The 20,049-nt window shown below is 39.8% G+C and overlaps 1 protein-coding gene across 1 annotated transcript in view; it reads left to right on the top strand.

Annotated features, from left to right (window-relative positions):
- LOC140146100 (DNA repair and recombination protein RAD54-like) overlaps positions 1–20,049 on the top strand; it is a 108,984-nt gene that overhangs the window by 73,132 nt on the left and 15,803 nt on the right. The window contains 4 exon segments of the mRNA XM_072167853.1: positions 179–331; positions 1,027–1,137; positions 1,562–1,685; positions 2,965–3,043. Of these exon segments, the coding sequence (XP_072023954.1) occupies positions 179–331; positions 1,027–1,137; positions 1,562–1,685; positions 2,965–3,043 (467 nt within the window).

Raw genomic sequence — 20,049 nt, forward strand, 5'->3', positions numbered from 1 at the left:
CAACAATGTAATAAGAATAATGTGCCTGCTGCCTACCATTGAGTATAATATAATGGGAGCAAATTGAAAATTTCTGGCAAAATGAATTACCTATAATTCCAGCCTCCATTCCCATAATTCATGTTCCCTGTGTATAAATAAGTAACATGTTTTATCCTATTTTCTTTTTGTTATCCAGTTGAACAAATAGTGTGCTGCAGTATGACACCACTGCAAAGCGCCCTCTACAGAAAATTTGTGCAATCCCAAGCAGATATCTGTCGGCTTAAAAATGGCAAGGTCACAGCGTCGTCACTGTCTTCAATCACTACACTCAAGAAGTTGTGCAATCGTAAGTTTGTAAAATATTGTATATTCATAAGTCTACTCAAAAGAAGAAAGGGGTAGCCTGTACTGTCAGAAATCAACTTCTAATCAACGTTTAGACTCTCGATTCCAGAAATATACAGCACCACTTTTTGATGATTAAATAATAATATCCGTTTTTGCCAAATGAATCGTAGCTAAATCTTAATCCTTTGGTTAGTTCTAACTGGCAATAAAAGTCAAATTTCAATATTTGGCAATTTTTTGGAAATAAGAGCCCAAAACGTGCAATTTTATAGCGTTTTTCATATCCTGTGGCAATCAAAGACTTGTACAAAGACAATTTTCATGTTACATGTATGCATTCTAATATTTGGAAAACACATTTTCTATTCTTTTTCACAACCAATTATCAAAAATAGCATAAAATATCAAAATTATGAATTAACTCTTAGCCTATACTCAAGATTGTGAATGCTTTAACTAGCCTAGCAAACCTTGAATTACCTAGCCAAATAAAATGCCCACTAGAGGTTTTTAAATTTACTAGCTTGTGTCTTTTTTGTTTCCTGCATATTCAGAAATTAATAATCTCATTTGCATGGGTTTTTTTCTTTTTTCTTTTTTCTTTTCAAAGTTGTGTACAGTCTTGTTCCACTATTAAGCTACTCTTGAATAACTAAAATGTCACAGTAAAAGTAAGTTTTCTCTCAATTTCAGATCCCGCTCTTGTCTATGAGAAGTGCCTTGAAGCAGATGAAGGCTTTGAAGATGCATTGGATCTCTTCCCAAGTACTTACAATGGGAAAATGATGCAACCAGAACTCTCAGGTAGGTTGTTACCCAGAGAAGGTATCTTACCCTTCCCAGAATCCTTTGCAACATAAAATGTCATCTCGTTACATCAAATAAAACTCCTATTACTTGGTGCATGTTGAGAAATAGTCTAGCTAAACATATTTTGCAAGATCTGGATGTGCTCTCTTCATTGATGTACATTTTGTCACTATCGACCCATGTTGTAATAGAGACCAAAGCAGTACAGAAAATTGAAATGGGCAAATGAGAAATGCTTTATGGGAAGTGTTAGTTATCTTCCCGGCCCAGAACCAGTCCAGCATAGTAAGTGCACATGTGCGGATTAATATTAAACTCCTATGTCTCATGTGATATAATTGCAAACTAGTGATATTTTGCATATAGCATGAGCAAACAGGATAACTAATAGTATTTTTGATACCTGTTTTGATTGTAGGCAAGATGTCTGTTCTGGACTACCTACTGGCTCTAACAAAGTCTACGTCATCTGATAAAGTGGTACTAGTATCCAACTACACTCAAACGTTGGATTTGTTTGAGCAACTCTGCAGACATAGGCGGTAAGTATGGAAAAACTGGGTGTTCCCCAGGGTTCATTTATTGGCCCATTTTGTTGTCTTAAGGTTTGATTATTTTGCATTTTGCTCAAAAAATAATAACAGTAACAAAAGTTATGTATATGGGGCAAAGAATCCAGTTACTACACTGGAATTTCAGTGACTCAAGACGAGCAGTATGTTATTTATGATAAGAAAAAAGGTACCGCTAGAATGTACCTCATTTCTTAACATATATAATGAACCACTTGTCTTGAAATTTCAGTGAAGTAATTTGATTCCTTGCCCCTATAATAACTTTTGTTACCAGTGTGTAGTTATTTTTTGAGAAAAATGCTAAATTAGTCACCAAATTTATCAGGGGGTGTAGTACCACCTTAATAGTGCAAGAACATTGTATTGGCATTTTAGTAATTTTTCAGAAACATTTTTGTGTGTTTAATTTCTTTATCTATTATTTGTAACTTAATTTTTAATCATTATGATTGAAATTGAAGTAATTGCCTCTAAGACTTGTAAAATAGCTTAAATATGTGTGTATTTTCCTATTTTTTTCACAATCCATTGATAACTCAATTTTACCCAAAATGTCACTTCAGGGTTCTTGCACTGACCTGGCGATTTGTTAGCTGTTCTTTTTTAATACAATAATGTGATTTGCATAAAGAATAGATTCCTGTTTATAAAATGTTAGTTTCCACTGATCACATTGTCCACTTTTAATTTCAAGCCAAACAAATGAGGTGAAATGAAGAAAATTGCTACTTCATGCCAGTGCTTACAATGTGTGTATTAGCTTGTATCATTGCGCGAAGCACAATGGACGTATGTATATTAGATGTACGATGAATAGCGATATGCACACAATTTATAATATATGTCACTGATTCAATGACACATGAGCTGACATTCACGAGATGTGTTAGCAAGCGCTCGATAGGTGAACTCGGAATAATATAAAAACTTTAAATTTTACTGTAATTAAAGCACTTCCGGCTTTATCTTTCTCATGGTATTTTTGTACACCACTGGCTGGCATTAGAATCATACAAAAGTAGAAATTCAAGAATAATTGAGGATGTTGCTTTGGAGTTAATCATACATTATGGCTTTAACTGCTCTAACCATTATTATAGTCTGGCTGATCATCTAAGCATCAAATTCACAGAAAATGTTGCAAAATCGTGTCTATTTATAGATTTTCAGTGTTTTATGTTATGATGGCAGTTTTCATGTCTGAAGATTATGACATCAATTTTCCCATTGTGTTTATCTTTCTCAGATATCAGTATGTAAGATTAGACGGTACCATGTCAATCAAGAAGAGGGCCAAGATAGTGGAGAGATTTAATAATCCTGTGGTAAGTGTGTTCTCTCTAGTTAAAATCAGATGTTCCACAGGGCTCCATTATTGGTCCACTCTTGTTGTTTGTAATATGTAAAATTAGATGGTACTATGTCAATCAAGAAGAGAGCCAAGATAGTGGAGAGATTTAATAACCCTGTGGTAAGTGTTGTCGCTCTGCTTAAGGTTGCACTCAGGATTGTTTTGGCGGGACAATTTAAAACTTTATTTTCACTTTTATAACTTTTGAAGTAACAATGACTAATATAATAAAATTCATTCAATTTTTGTAAAGAAATGGTGGAGCATCTCAAATGCCATTACCTCCAGAGTTGACACCATATAGGTTGATCAGCGCGTAATCGGTGGGCCTTATAACCAGGGACGGATTTAAGCGGTGGCCCTGCGCCAGTGGATTTTGCGTTGGGCCAGTAAACTTCCAACAATGCTGGCCCGACGGGCCACTAGATTTTTGAGCCTGATATAACTCATGAGACAAGATGGACATAATTTGACAGTTTCTGCCCCGTCTGTCACCTGTGCTGGCTATGTGTAACTATAGTTAATTTTTCGTCTATTAATTCATATTATTAATTGCATTGCATGCAAATTATAATTATACAAAATAATTACACCTGACCACTTTTTACAGCAAAAGTAGAAGTAGGGTATAAAGGGGGATTCTGGAACACCCTTGTATTTTCCCTGTAAAAATAAAAAAAAAACCTCTTAACACAAAAAATACACACAAAACTTTTTTATACCCTGTAATCCCCTGCATTATTTTACCCTAAGCTTCCCTGTATTCTTCCCTGTAAAGTGTTCAAAAATAACAACACAGGATTACACAGAAAAACAATTTACACAGGATTACACAGAAAAACAATTTACACAGGATTACACAGAAAAAACAATTTACACAGGATTACACAGAAAAACAATTTACACAGGATTACACAGAAAAACAATTTACACAGGATTACACAGAAAAACAATTTACACAGGATTACACAGAACAATAATTTACACAGGATTACACAGAAAACAATTTACACAGGATTACACAGAAAAACAATTTACACAGGATTACACAGAAAAACAATTTACACAGGATTACACAGAAAAACAATTTACACAGGATTACACAGAACAATAATTTACACAGGATTACACAGAAAAACAATTTACACAGGATTACACAGAAAAACAATTTACACAGGATTACACAGAACAATAATTTACACAGGATTACACAGAAAAACAATTTACACAGGATTACACAGAAAAACAATTTACACAGGATTACACAGAAAAACAATTTACACAGGATTACACAGAACAATAATTTACACAGGATTACACAGAAAAACAATTTACACAGGATTACACAGAAAAACAATTTACACAGGATTACAAAGAAAACCAATTTCCACAGGATTACACAGAACAATAATTTACACAGGATTACACAGAAAAACAATTTACACAGGATTACACAGAAAAACAATTTACACAGGATTACACAGAACAATAATTTACACAGGATTACACAGAAAAACAATTTACACAGGATTACACAGAAAAACAATTTACACAGGATTACACAGAAAAACAATTTACACAGGATTACACAGAAAAAACAATTTACACAGGATTACACAGAAAAACAATTTACACAGGATTACACAGAAAAACAATTTACACAGGATTACACAGAAAAAACAATTTACACAGGATTACACAGAAAAACAATTTACACAGGATTACACAGAAAAACAATTTACACAGGATTACACAGAAAAAACAATTTACACAGGATGACACAGAAAACAATTTACACAGAATACACAGAAAAACAATTTACACAGGATTACACAGAAAAACAATTTACACAGGATTACACAGAACAATAATTTACACAGGATTACACAGAACAATAATTTACACAGGATTACACAGAAAAACAATTTACACTGTGTCGGATCGGAATGTGGAAATGCTAAACAGAGATGGCGCTGTTATTTTTTACTAGTTAATACCAGCTGGGAGAGGGCACACACTATTTTTAGATTTTTCCTAATTTAAAAAAATAATTTAAGAAATTTTGATATAATAAAAAATCTTATAATAAAAAAAAAATGGAATCGTTTAAAAATTATCGCAATATCGAAAAAGAAATTACTCTTGAGTCAAAAGTTGAAAACAAGCATTTGTTTGTATTTTACAAGGATCAGTGGATTCAGCTTAGTCATAAGAAAAATCCAGACAAATTTTTTGGTTATCATACGATGATTAATCGATATGATGGAATTTTGTGTACTGAACTTGGGCTGTGTAATCCGCTTAAATATTCGAAAGAGCTATATTTGAGACACAAAGAATCATATAAAAAGGCTTCTAAAAAATATTATGCTAAAAAGAAAGCAAAAAAAATCAATTTAGAAAAATAAATATTTTGGTTTAAAAAGAATATAATAAAGAATAAAGCTAGAATGCCGGTCGCTCAATTGCTTCTAACCGCTGAAGCAATTTCAAGAACTACGCTAGAAATAATGGATATCGAGGATACTCCAGACTAAAAAAGATGATTTGAGAAATTTAATCAGCAAACCTCCTCCGGATTACAAGGCGATCGATGAAGCAAAAAATGAAGAAAGACGACAAAGAGGAGAGTACACCGTAAAAGAATTACACGCGATTGCAAAAAATGCGGGCCTTCGAGGATACTCGAGACTGAACAAAGATGCTCTTAGTCAAAAACTTGAGGATAATTTTTTTCTTTCTAACAATTTTGACGCTTGTGGTACCACCCGCAAATCCTCGCCATCCGTTCAAGATGAAAAAGACCGAATCGAATCTTAGCAACTTTTTTGAAATGTACACGATCGAAGGACGTGATGGTTACGACCCCAACACCTTCTTTGCGACCGTCAGGCTGAGCATAATCAGTCTTTTAAACAACAACAGGCAGAGAAAAATTCACATGGTTCTCAAGTGCACGCTTTGAAAAAACAAACCCGCAAACTGACGAAACTGATACTATAACCGGTACATTTCGTTCTACCACGAAGGAGATTCTAGTGGGTACGGTTCTCAATGAATTTTACGATTTTACGACGGGTGAAATCTTGCAGAACCTATTCGCATTCATAAACAATGGAAGTGACTGGGTATTTGAGATAATCGAATTCTTGAATATTTACATGACCAAGTACCAACCGATGCAAGGAGGTACGTACATTCCGACTCCAAAAGATCTAGCCGTCAAGAAAGCGATCATCAATATGCAAAATAAAGACAAACGTTGCTTCGTGTACAGCGTCGTTCGAGCCATCTATCCAACTGACGATAATCCACATCGGGTAGACAACAAGGTTAAAGAAAAAGTCAAAAAGCTCAACTTGGATGGTATTTCCTTTCCGACTCCTATATCGCAAATTGCCAAGTTTGAAAAGAACAATCCCACAATCTCCGTAAATGTAGGATTGTACAAACCAAAGGGTACTGACAAAGACACGAAGTACAACCACGCCATTGATCCTTTAGTAAAGAGCGATTACCCCGATCGTCCTCATCGCGTCGATCTTCTCATGATTAAGGGAAAAAACTCTAAAGACGAAGAAACCAGTCACTATACCGTGGTTAAGGACATGGGCAGACTTTTGAGGAAGATAACAACCAAGAAAAAAGTAAAACACTACCACTGCAGAAACTGCTACAAAGGTTACATTTGCATAGAACGACTAAGGGTGCACGAAGATCTATGCCATACTCATGAGCCAACGAGAATTGAGATGCCAAAAGCAACGAAAGACGGCGATCCTCCAACTCAGTTCTTCAAGAACTTCTTCAAGTCGCAGAGCGTTCCATTCGTCGTTTACGCAGACTTTGAAGCCTTTACAAATCCGATACAAACCTGCGAACCCGAAGTTCCTCGAAAGACGACGAAATACCAAAAGCACGAACCTTCGGGCTTTAGCTACTACATCAAGTGTTTCGATGATTCCGTGTACTCTCAAGAGCCTGTATTGTACACCAAGCAAAGCGAAACCGAGGACGTATCGCAAGTTTTCGTGAACATGATCGAGGAGAACTTTAGAAAGATCTACGACAGGTTTTACAAACGGGAAAACAATCCTTACATACTCGCGGAAAATATGATCATCAGTCCCAAGAGCGAAAGCTGTACAAGAAGTCTACGCGATGTCACATTTGTAAGAAACTTCTAACCCGAAAAACAAGAACAACAGAACCGTTAGAGATCACTGCCACTTTACTGGAAAATTCAGAGGAGCCGCTCACAATCAGTGCAATCTTTCTTACAGAATGCCGAGTTTTATTCCGGTATTCTTTCACAATCTCATGGGATACGACTCTCACCTCTTCATCAAAAATCTCGGTAAGACCAAGGGAAAAATAGACTGCATTCGAACAACGAGGAAAGGTACATTTCCTTCAGCAAAAAATGGTGGTAGATTCCTTCGTTCCTTATAGGGATCGAATCAACGCGCGACGAACGAAGTCTGCCATATTTGCGAAGAACCGCTAACCCCTAAAGACAAGAAGAATCCAACCGTAGCCGATGTGTCGTATCCAAAGAAAGAATCTTTAGGACCGGCTCATCAAAAGTGCATCAAACCAGTCGATGTCAAATACGAGATCAGGTTTCTCGATAGCTTCAAGTTTCAGCCCGCCGGCTTGGGTACACTCGTGAATAATCTTTTCGGATTTTCCCGAAATTGCAAAATTTTTTAAAGACAGCGAAAAATTGCAACTTCTTCTAAGAAAAGGAGTGTACCCTTACGATTACGTCAACTCTCTCGAAAAACTTCGAGAGACCGGTCTTCCTCCCAAAGAAGCGTTTTACTCCAAGCTCAACGACGACGATATCTCCGGCGAAGATTACCAGCACGCGCGAATGTTTGGGATACCTTCGAATGAAAACCATGAGGGAGTACCACGATCTGTATCTCAAGACGGACGTTCTCCTTCTAGCCGACGTGTTTGAAAATTTCAGAAAAACTAGTCTGGAAAACTACTTAACTGGATCCTTGTTGGTACTATACGGCTCCCGGACTTTCTTCTGACGCCATGCTAAAAATGACGGGCGTCGTCTGGAACTTCTCACTGATTACGACATGATTCTGTTTTTGAAAAGAACAAGAGGGTGGGATTTGCTTGATACCTACTAGACATAGCAAAGCCAACAACAAGTACATGGGCGACGATTACGATCCGAGCAAGCCCTCCAAGTACATCGAGTACGTTGACAACAACAACCTTTACGGATGGGCCATGAGTCAAAAGCTTCCGGTCGGTGGCTTTGAGTGGATGACGTCGAAAGAGCTAGACAATTGGCGCAAAATCCTGTGCACCCTTGAAGTGAATCTGGAATATCCCAAAGAGCTGCACGACCTTCACAACGACTTTCCCCTAGCTCCAGAAAGACTGATCGTGAACAAAGTGGAAAAACTAATTCCGAGTCTGAACGACAAGGAAAAGTACGTTATCCACCACGTGGCTCTGAAGCAGTGCTTGGAGCTTGGACTCAAACTGACCAAGGTTCACAGAGGGAAAAATACCGAGAGGAAGCCTTCATGAAATCATACATCGACAAGAATACCAGTCTTGAACAAAAGCCAAATCGGAGTTTGAGAAGGATTTCTTCAAACTGATGAACAACAGCGTCTTTGGAAAAACGATGGAAAACATTCAAACAGAGTGGACATTCATCTTGTGACCACCCAAGATGAAGCTCGCAAGTTAACCACAAAACCCACCTACGACCGATACACCAGCTTTGACGAAAACCTTGTGGCCGTTCACATGAAGAAAACCTCGCTGTACTTTAACAAGCCGATATATCTCGGAGCGAGCATCCTGGATATCGCAAAGACGAAGATGTACGACTTTCACTACAATTACATCAAGAAAAAGTACGGAAACAAAGCGAAGCTCTGTATGACAGACACAGACTCGCTACTTTATCAAATCGAGACCGAAGATTTCTACGAGGACATCACTCCAGACGTGGACCGCTACTTTGATACTTCCAACTACCCAGCTGATCATCCGTCGGGAATTCCGACTGGAAAGAACAAAAAAGTTCCAGGCATGTTCAAGGACGAAGCCGGAGGAAAGCAGATAGTGGAATATGTTGGACTGAGACCAAAGTTGTGCGCTTTCAGAATGCACGAGGGAAACGAGGAAAAGAGGTGCAAAGGCATAAAGAAAGCAGTCGTCGAAAAAAGTATGAACTTTGACAACTTCAAGCAATGCCTTACCACTAAAAAGCCTCTGACGAGAAATATGAATGTGATGAGGAGTCACAATCCCGCTATCTACACAGCAACCGTTAACAAAGTTGCGTTAGATGCTAACGATGACAAAAGAATCATACACGAAGACGGAATACACACGTCGCGATTGGACACTCGCCGTAAAACTTGAATAAGAAATTTTACTTCAAAACTCTGTCGGTGGCAACTGTGTACCCTCGGGTACTATCATAAGCTCCTGTCTAACAAACGCTCTTTTTGGTGCTCCTTCGACAAATAGTACAAAATTGGATCACCCGGTGTCCTCACGATACTATCAACCGTGTAAGTTTCCAGAGACCAAATGGGATCGGTTATGCGCGTCTTCTCTCACCTCCCTCCAACTCCCCGGGAGCGTAAAGATATCTCAATCTCACGTTACCTGGAATTTCAATCTCATTTTCAACTTTTGTGGAGCTGAAGGCAACGCGTTTCAATCTTTTTTTCTTCTTGATAGCATCAACCGGTTTCATTCCTATCAGCCGAGTCTCTTCGCTGTTCAAAGCTCTGATCACATCCGAAGCCTACCCACCCACTCGGTAGACCTCACATTTTTCTGACCACGAGCTTCCATCAGTATTTCCTGCAGTACTGATGGCCAAACAGTCTTTCAGCCAAAGTTCTGTTGAATCTGTCAACAATTGCTTGAGCTCTATGTTGACCAGGCAACCCTCTTCTGATATCGACCTTGTGCTTTTTCATCACTTCGTTTACTTTGCCCATGAATTCTCTTCCAGGATCGACCTGCAGAAGCTTGCCACTTTAAAACTCGAGAGTAAATTTTTTCAAATGCCTTAGCCACCTCCCCAGATTCCTTCGAGCTCAGAGGCTCAGCTTCCTTCTATCTGCTCGCGACATCGACCACAGTCAACGCGTACTTGGACAGCTTTTTCCTTTACTCGGTCTGTCGTGAGGGAGAAACAACAAATCGGCTTGATGAACTTCATTAGGTACACTTACGTTAAATTTTGCTCTGGGAATGTACTTTGGAGGTGGTAGGTAAATTTGCCACTGAGTCTGCTTTTTAAAAAAATTTCTAGCTTTTTCTTTTGTCACTCCAGCCTCTTTCGCCAGCTTGTCTATCGCATGAAAACACCCTTCCAATACCCTCTTGGACTGTAGTAAACCTTAGACATTTTAGTTTCAGCCATCTTTTATTTTTAGCCCGATTTAAAAATAAAAACAGTTTAAGAAAATCCTGCTAATAAAAACAAACAAAATGGCAAAACAATCAAGCATACTGAAGGTGGAATTTGAGCACTTGTTAGAAGAGCAAAAGGATCCTCAATTTTGAAATGGGTTGAACTAGAAGAAGGTGGAATTTACGAAATTACCAATTTTGAGATCATGGAAACCAGGGTTGGAAAATCCGGAGTTATCACTCTCAGTGATAACACTCGAGTTTGGAGTTGTTCTGCCCTAACAAAAAGGCTAGAGAACTTGGACTTGGACTTCGGTGAATCAATAGCTCTTGTTAGACCCACGGGTTGGAAAGAAAGCAAAACAACCGGGAACATGTACCACAGTTTTGACCTTGTAGTGAAAGAGTTGGAATATGATGAAGACTCATACTAGTCGTACAGTCTACCATAACCAACAAAAAAAAAATCTCCTTTAGACATTCAGTCTAAAGGAGATTTTTTTATTGTTACAAAAATGAAGTGTACGAGTAAATATAAGCGTTGTTTTTGCAAATTGTGTAAAAAGAAAACTCGCCTCCAAAAACAGAACAAAAAACCGATTTGCAACCTATACGGTACCGAATTCACTCGGTTGTTTAAAGAACCCGCACGAGTGCAAAGCATACCAAAATGTAAAAATTGCAACTCAGAATACATAGTAGACGATGTGTGTTATGATTGTGGTTTTGAAAATGACGCGCCTCTTACCACGAACTCACCCCGAGTTAACATCGACCAAATTCAACAACCAATAAAATACTGCGAAACCAAGACCTACCAGTTTGAAGAATACATCGAAATCTATCGAGGAAATGTTACGAGTACTTCTGAGATTTTGATCGACGAGTTTGTTACAAAAATGAAGTGTACGAGTAAATATAAGCGCTGTTTTTTTGCAAATTGTGTAAAAAGAAAACTTGCCTCCGAAAACAGAACAAAAACCGATTTGTCTATACGGTACTGAATTTAATCAGTTGTTTAAAGAACCAGCGCGAGTGAAAAGCATAAAAAAATCTAACTCAAAATACAGTGGAATGTTACGAGTACTTCTGAGATTTTGATCGATTTGTTTGTTAAAAAATTTAAAAAATAAAAAATGTTCGAGTCCCTGAGTAAAAAAGACTTGTTAAAAGTCTTTAGATCAGACCCAAAAGCCGTTCACAAGATTTACTACAAAATTACGGGCAATTCTCCCGTTGATTTTTGGCACGATCGCATTAATTTGTTATGCGATCTTGATAATATACTGAAAATTTATCTACAAAATAAACCCAAGAGAAATAATTTTAACATCCACTACACTCTTTTTTTTTTTTTTTTACTAAGAAATTATCCCGTAACTCTTAACGATTTTCCAGAGATTAGAGGTTCAGCTCCCACCCAAATACTTTTATCCAAAGTATTTGATAGCGACTCCACCGGTTCCGAGCAATCCCAGTCCGAGCAAAGCTAATTCCCCATTTTGGATCGATTTTGTTTGATCTTCGTCGAGATACTCTCCATCATAAAGTTGTGGTTCGGGTGGAAAGAATCCATCAAAATTCCCGTTAAATTATAATACTGTCTCATCGCGTCATCGACGTCCGAAAAGGTTCTCTCCAGCGTGACCCTGTTTTTTAATTGATCGTTGATGTAATCTATTCTTGAAAGACGCGCTAGATTCCAAGAATCTCGGTCGTGCTGAAGTTTTTCGAGAGCGAGATCGTGTCTTTTGCGTTCTTCCGAACTACTGAGAGAGTTGAACAAATAATTGCTCCCTGAAAATGCCAAAGCGTTAACCATAGCTCCACCAACCATGAATGCGATCGGCGCCATTTTTCTCTTTATTTTCACAAAAAACCCTCTTAGCACAGATAGTGCTAAGAGGGTTTTTAATATACCTATCTTGACAGAATGTTTTCCTTGGACTAAGCCATAATTTGATCCGGAAGAATTGCTTGATTCACGAGCCAATCTCTGAGCATCGTAGGCGAATAGGCGCTCAAAGTCAACTTTACGATATCCTCCACATCAAGCTGCGAGAGATTAGCGGCTTCATTTTTAGGAACTTTTTCATAACGAGCGAGTTAGCCCATATACGAGACTTATCGTTGCTGCGTGATCTGCTACGCCATTTACGATCATTTTTACGTTTGGATTGGTTTCTGCCATCTTCTTTATTGTAACTAAAAATCATCGAAAGGATCGACTTTTGGTTGATGATCGACCACTGTGGTCACGGTGGGTGGGCTTTCAGTCGTACCGTTTAAGGTAGAATACCCATATGCCACTATCCCTCCAACGACGACGACCGCTCCTCCAACAAGAACTGGACCTGACAACCAGTTTGACACGTCCGAAGGTGTACGTGACGTTTTGTCTATGGTGGGCGGGTTCTCCCGTGTCGTTCCTCTGCTTCAAAGGCTTTCATTTTTGCTACCCTTTCTTTGTTTCTTGCGGCTAATGCTTTTCCAGCGGCAACCCGGTTCGGGTTTTTGACTTTTGCTTGATTCACTCCTGCCGTCACTTTTGTCGGAGGCGTTGTGTCCGCTGCTAAAACGTCTACTGATTTGGTTTCTAGATCACTCATCTTTTATTATTAGAAAAAAACTGAGCAAATTACTCAAGTACCTGAGTAACACCTGAGTAACATCTGAGCAACACCTGAGTAACATTACTCAAGTACCTGAGTAACACCTGAGCAATTTATTCAAATACCATGGGAATTCAACCAAAAAAAATTCAAGAGGAATAAATACTTCCTCTTGAATTTTTTAGTTTCAGGATCTTAACCCTTTTCATACTTTACGAGCTGTCTCCAGAAGAAAAGATTGCATTCAATCATCATGGTAGTCAACAGAGCTGGTGATTCGCTTCTTCCTAAAATCACGGCCCTTGTAAAATCATCCTTGCTGGATTCGCTAAAAATGTTGTAAAGCGGAGTCGGAAATGGTGAAAATGAAGAAAGTATGTAGCTTGCCATCAGCCTTACGGTTCTTCCGTTTCCATCCGAAAAAGGATGCAGTTCGAGCATTTCGGCTACAAAATATGCGCAAGCTTTGAAGGTATTCAACAATCTTTTTTCCTCGTCAGGATCTTCCCTGCTTTGAATGAACAAACTATTGAATCTATCAACAATGTTGATTACCGCCATTTCCATATCTTCAGGCATGCGATACTGTGTCTCTGACCCATAAACGTTAGTAAACCTCCGAGCCCGACTATACTCTCCGGCTTTGTTTCGCCAAATTCTAACGGAAGATTTTTCCTCACAATTTTGTTGGTCTGTCTAATCAAGTTTTCTTCTAGAAACCCAAAATTGCTATCACTCATTAAATTTTGGCAGGCTTTGCGTAGGTTGAGCGTTTCTTTTGCTTGTAAGGAGGTGTCACCGGAGTCAGGGTTCGATAGAAACTCTCGCGTTTGCGATAGGTTTTGAAATCCGTGATATTCTTCGTCTGACAATGATAAACAAATTCCGTCAAGAGAAAGTCTTTGGAACCTCGCAATTATTCATCTTTTGCACTTCAGAATCTCTCGAATGGCATCTTTGATGCTTGGAAATTCGCCCTTTCTCCAACTAGGGTTTTCTTCTGGAGAAAAATCGATCAAATCGCTAACCGAAGAAATAAATGGCATTTTTAGAATATGAAAAAAAATTTATATCTATATTAAAAACTGTTTTGCAAACTTCAAAGGGTTAATCAATCACATCAATACTTGGGGAGTCGTCTACTGTGCACTTCGCTTCTGGTGGAAAGTCAACTTTTTTAACACCGTTGCTAGTTAACAGAATAGCCTCCAACGGAGCTAGCATACGTCCAAAACTATGATACAGCCCACAGGTCCATTTGTTTAAAGCTAGATCAATAAAGGGCCCTTCGTTCAGAGACTCTTCTAGAGCATCGCGATCGGTAATCGCCAAATTTTTTGGAAGGAAGAGTCCGACCAAATTTACGTAAGCGGTAACGGCGCTTTTTTCATTGACCTGCTCACTATCCCACCCATGTGAGCCTCGTATCTGGCGTGAGTCTCATCAGGCTCTTTTGATCAAGCCTATCGATCTCAGCGGAGGTTATGGTCTTTCCCAAATACTCTTTGCTTTTTCCTGCCTCTGCTACGCCGATCAACCGTTCCATAGCTGTTCCGTTTTAGCAGAGTCCGTGTTGACAGGTTCCTCCCGTGTAGCCGTATTGTCTAAGGTAGACATTCCGCCTATGGTGGGCAGAACGTCCACGGTCATCGCCTCGTTAACTATATCTTCAATTTCAGTCATCTTGCTTTTTTATTTTAAGATTATTTTTGCCACCAGTACTCAGTCGGTTGCTCGGTAATTAGAATTAGTTTGGAATGTTTTTGTTTAGCTAGCTTTTTTTTTATCTCTTTCTTCTCTTCTAGAGTTGGGATTATATCGTTCTCCCTTAGAGTCTCGTCGAAACTATCTTGATCTTTTGTGTAAAACAGGGCTGTCCATTTTGTCTGCTCTCTGAGATCGGTAACGATGGAGTTATATTTTTGTGTAAGCACCCAAACGGAACAATTATCGTGTCTTCCCGAGAATGCTAGCTGAGAAAGCATCTGGTTTTTTTTGGTTAATGATCTGTCAGAGCTGCAGTCGTCGATAATGAAAAGTGTGTGTCCGTCTTGTATTCCATAAGTTTTGTAGCCAAATTTCAAACAATCGTTCAGCCAATCGTCGGACTTTGGACACCAGTTAGGATCCATTGGAATGACATCAACGTCCTTAAAAAACCAGGATCTGTTTAAGTACACATTGTTGAGCGTCCAGGTAGGGCAAACGATTATGATGTATTCAAAGAAATTCTTGTATTCCCTCTCGAGTAAATCCAAAACAAATTCAGTCTTGCCACAGCCGGTGGCTCCGCAGATTATAGCCGAGTGCGCGTGTTTTGGAAACATCTTTTATTCTAGTAGTTCACGCTCTGCAATTTTCCGGCTTCGATATTCACCCGTGCATCCTGTATGTAGTACACGTAAGCGTTCAACGCTCCTGCCGTCTCGGCTTCTTTTTCGATCTCGATCTGAATACTCTGACTAGCTCCTTCAATTTTCCTACCAGATCCATGCAACGTGTCATCATCCGTGGTTCTCATGTCCAACCAGAGACCATACTTGGTCGTGAGATAATCTCGCCTCCTCACATCAGCCAATCCGCTTCCTTGATTACGTGTGGAACGGTTCTGAATTTTCCATCCATGAAGTGCTTTTGAATTTCTTTGAAGTGATGGTGAGACAGCATCCCAGAGGAGTACAGCTGATTTGGAACACCGTCGAGCGTTGTTGAAACTTTCTTGATCTTTGGGTTGTAGAACTTTTCGGTATCTCGAGCGTAATTGGCTCCTCCTCCATCCGCAGCTGGGTCTCTGAAGAGAATCAGAATACCTTTCATGGACTTTGCTCGCGGTGCTAAAGAGATATTCCAGACGGTGTCTGAATGGTTAAGCGACTCTTTGCTGTGTCTGATGACTCTGTCGTACATGACGACGCTTTTTCCATTCACCTTGTTCCTGATATCCATCGCTAGCTCAGGATCATTGACTACATCAAACTCAAGGGTAATATCTGAGATGGAATAGCTGGCTGCTGTATCCGTGGACACCACGACTTTTCCGTAATTGTTGAACGTCAGCTCGTAACTCAGCCTGTCCTTCATCTCGTACTGGAAATATGGATTATGAGAATTCAGCATCTCAAAGTCTAGAGGGATGCAAAACATGTTGTCGCCGAAGGACTTTCCTTCGGCGACATCCTTGGCATCTGTACCTTTGTCACCAGCGTCGATTCTTATTTTTCGACCTGCCGCAGACTGGATGCCCTGATCAGCGGCGTTCTCTCTTTCCTCGCTCGTCTTCCAGAGATCTTGGTAGCATAGGAATATATCAGCATCGTTCAGAGTGAAGATGCTCTGTCCTTCCAATTTAACCTCAATTTTTTACACTATCGCTCTTCCGAGATTATTTACGATAGTCCTGTTAAGATCTTGATTTCCACCAGAGGCGGAATTTAGAGCAATCTTGAACCAAAGAAGACTCGTTCCAGGGTATATTACGTCATCTTTTCCAAGACCAGGAAATCTCACCGTGAGAATTCGGTTTGGTCGATGGTACTTTCGGAACGTCATGTATTCCGAATGCTACGTCTATCACCTTTAACTCCTCGCGCTTTGCGAAGTTGTCGGTATGGATCCAATTTGTATCCAGTATTCAGTCGCCATCTTTCTTTTATTATTACAAAGTTCATTCAGAAAAAGTGTAAAATAAAAACAAAATGTCAGGATATGACAATCCAACGTTTGATGATAATGAAGAAACCCCACTTTTGGAAAATACAATGGATGAAGTATGGGGAGCAGATACTAACGCAGCAGCCGACAGTTCACTTAATCAAAGTGAAATTGAAGTGCCCAATCAAGGTCAAAGACCAAATTGGGCAAGAGACACAGTTCCGCTTGGTTTAACTGAAGAAACTCAAGCATCCAAAGAAGAGGTTTTAGAACGTGTTAACGCAGCGTTTAAACAATTTCATAAGGTGGAAAAGGAGATTGGTATCTATGAATTTGAGGGAGGCAAAATGGTCGATTATGGGTGAGATGGGGTGGAAAATGGGTGCAATTGACTCACAAGTCTAATTCTCGAGATTTTTATGCGAAGTCAACTCTACAAAAGATACCTGGACTTGGAGTAGATTTTTTTCGAGCATTAGGGTTGATACCTGATATATCACCAAGAACTGAGGCTGCGGCTTTGAATGTTTCTCGCGGAGCGCAGGCTGAGATTAGTAATATGGACAATGGAGAACGAATAGAATTACAAAATGTGTCTGAAAGCATCGAGAAATTGTTATTAACAATTGTCGAAGAAGGAGGTGAAACGTCGTTTGATCCAGACGCAAGGGCGGCCTCGCCAGAAGCTGAGACTTCATTTACTGAACCGCAAACTATCGAACATGACACCTCGTTCACTCCGAGAACAGCGCGAAACCTTCAAAGAGCGCGATAAATCCATTAACACGCTTGAACGACAAATTCAAATAGCAACGCGCAAAAATTACAGCCAACAACGAGTTAATAGAAGAGAGAAAGCGAGAGAGATAACCCAGAAACTGATCAAGAAACAATAGAACGATTAAACGAAGAAATCGGGAATTTTGAAGAGGAAAACAAAGCTCAGCAAGAACTTTTGAACGATCTGAAACCGGCGCTTAGAAATCAACTCGTGGCAATTCGAGAAACAATTTACAAAGTACTGTATGGAAACAAAACGGTCGGTGAAAAACTCAGAATTTTATTCACGGAGCAAGGTGTTACCATTGCATCTTTGCTTACAGCCATTGGCATGACAATTGCAGCTGTTGTTGAAGGAATACTTTTAGCAACAAAATCAGCCGTCACTCCAGCGCCAAACCCAGACCCGGTCCAAAACCAAAACCAGACCCGGTCCAAAACCCAAGCCCGACCCAGGTCCACCTCCAAAGCCAAAAACCTGGTCGGATTGGCTCAAGGCTCAGCTGCAAAAATCGCAAATCTTCTCGCAAAACTCGGAGACAAAGCTTTGGTCGCTCTTCCGGGAGTCATCGGAGCCGTAGTAAATTTTGTGATGAAAACAGCCGGATCCGTGGTAGGATTTCTAGCGGAACACCTATGGATCTTTGCTCTCATGCGGTCGGAGGAATTTTGTACAAAAATGTAACAGAGGCATACGAAAAAAAGAAAAAGTAATGCGACGAGCAAAAAAATAACCCTTAGCAAAAAAAATAAATGCTAAGGATTATTTTTTTACTTAAGCCACCAAATTTTTGCCGCGAGACAAGTCATCCACACAAACGTGAATGCTAGTTCAACTCTTGTATTGTAAGCGGCTTTCTCTCTCTCTTCTATCAGCTTCTCCCTTTCACTTGCTTCTTCGGCTGGTGGGACATCCATCTTTTTATTTTAACGAAAATATACGATGGCTAATCCAATAACGGCTGCTCCCAAAATTAAAGAAAGCTTTTTTTTTCATTTTCATTAGTAGGAGGTCTTCAGTTAAGGGCGGACTTTCAACCTCCTCTACCATAAGTGAACTTTCAACCCCTTCAGCCAAAGATGGGCTTTTAACCGTTTCAAACAACTGACTTTCCTCAGGAGCACTGTCTTCAACATTCGGTCGAGAGTCGGTGTTTACGTCTGAGTTTAGCCCTATCTGCATGTCATCCGTGGCGATTTGAATAAAATTGTTGTATCCGTTCACGGATCCCACGAGGATTTCCATATTGCTCGGAAGCAAGTAAAGTCCGTGACCCACGACAAAATCCAGTTTGCTTTGAGCGTACTGAAGAGTTCTCTGGTATCTGTCGATCGAGTCCGGAAGATCCACGACCGAGTTGATCGCATCCTCGACGTTGCTAGAAATTGTTTCTGAGCGTCGAACGCCTTGCCGGAACGCAGGATGCCAGATCTGGCTTGAGCTTGGGATCCGAGAATTGCCCACGTGTAAGTCCTGATGTAGTCGTTGATTCTCGAAACTCCCGCGCGTGTAAAACCCTCGTTCCAAGTGTCTGCTACGAAACTTCCGATAGCAGCCATGGCATCTCCTTTCGGAATGGATCTGTCGGTTATATCCGGATCGTGATCGAACAGCTGTTCAATGTATAGAATCTTGTCAGTCTGATTGTCCACACCTCCAAAGCTGTCCGCGTCAAAGTGAACTTTCCAGTCCATCGACTGACTGTAGTTTCCTCCGTTGGTAAGCTTCGACCATTTTTGGTGGTCACAAATTTCCAGTCGTAAAATTGTTTGTTGAAGAAGTAACTGCCCATTCCGTTGGAAAGATCGAACTTTGTCTCCAATTAGCTCTCGCGGACACTCCGAATTCGTTGCAAATTCTTTCGTGCGTGGGTGTCGATCCCGTTGTTCAGAGGATTGAAGGATTCCTCCGAGGGTAGTGGACAGGACATTTCCGACAGGATTCTTCTGATCTGATAATATCGTGAAATCTGAACACGGATCGAATCATCGGATCTTTGTGACTGAGAAGTTCTTTGGACACCCGCATCCTGACGTGGCGCACCAGACCGCGAAGTTCAGCTGGTTTTGCCAGAATTGCATCTGGTTGGAGAGCCAGTCATCGCCGTACGGTTTTGTCTGTGACTCTCGGAAGTTTGTACTTTTGCCACAAACTGGGAAATCTTACGTAAAATTTTCCTTTTTGCTGACTTGAATTTCTTGATTTACTGAGACTGAAACCGTGGTCGGTTCGAATACTCCTCGGTTCTCATTTTATTGAAAGATAAAAGAAAAATGTTTGTCACAATTACGCACCGGCAAAGGAAAACCTTATCGCCCGTTGCAAAGTATAGACAATAACGGCAAAAACTTAAAAATTGGAATCAAAAGGATCTCGGGTCGAGTAGGTTGGTTCAACGTCGAAGAGGAACTAGAGTGGAGGGACACTCAAGGAGGGCAGGGACCTGAAGAAGCGATAAAAATAAGCCCGGGCTGTATAATTTTGACCAGCTCGTAAAAGAATTCACGAGTCAAATCGACG

This window comes from Amphiura filiformis, chromosome 2, assembly GCF_039555335.1.
Source record: "Amphiura filiformis chromosome 2, Afil_fr2py, whole genome shotgun sequence".
Lineage (NCBI taxonomy): Eukaryota > Metazoa > Echinodermata > Ophiuroidea > Amphilepidida > Amphiuridae > Amphiura > Amphiura filiformis.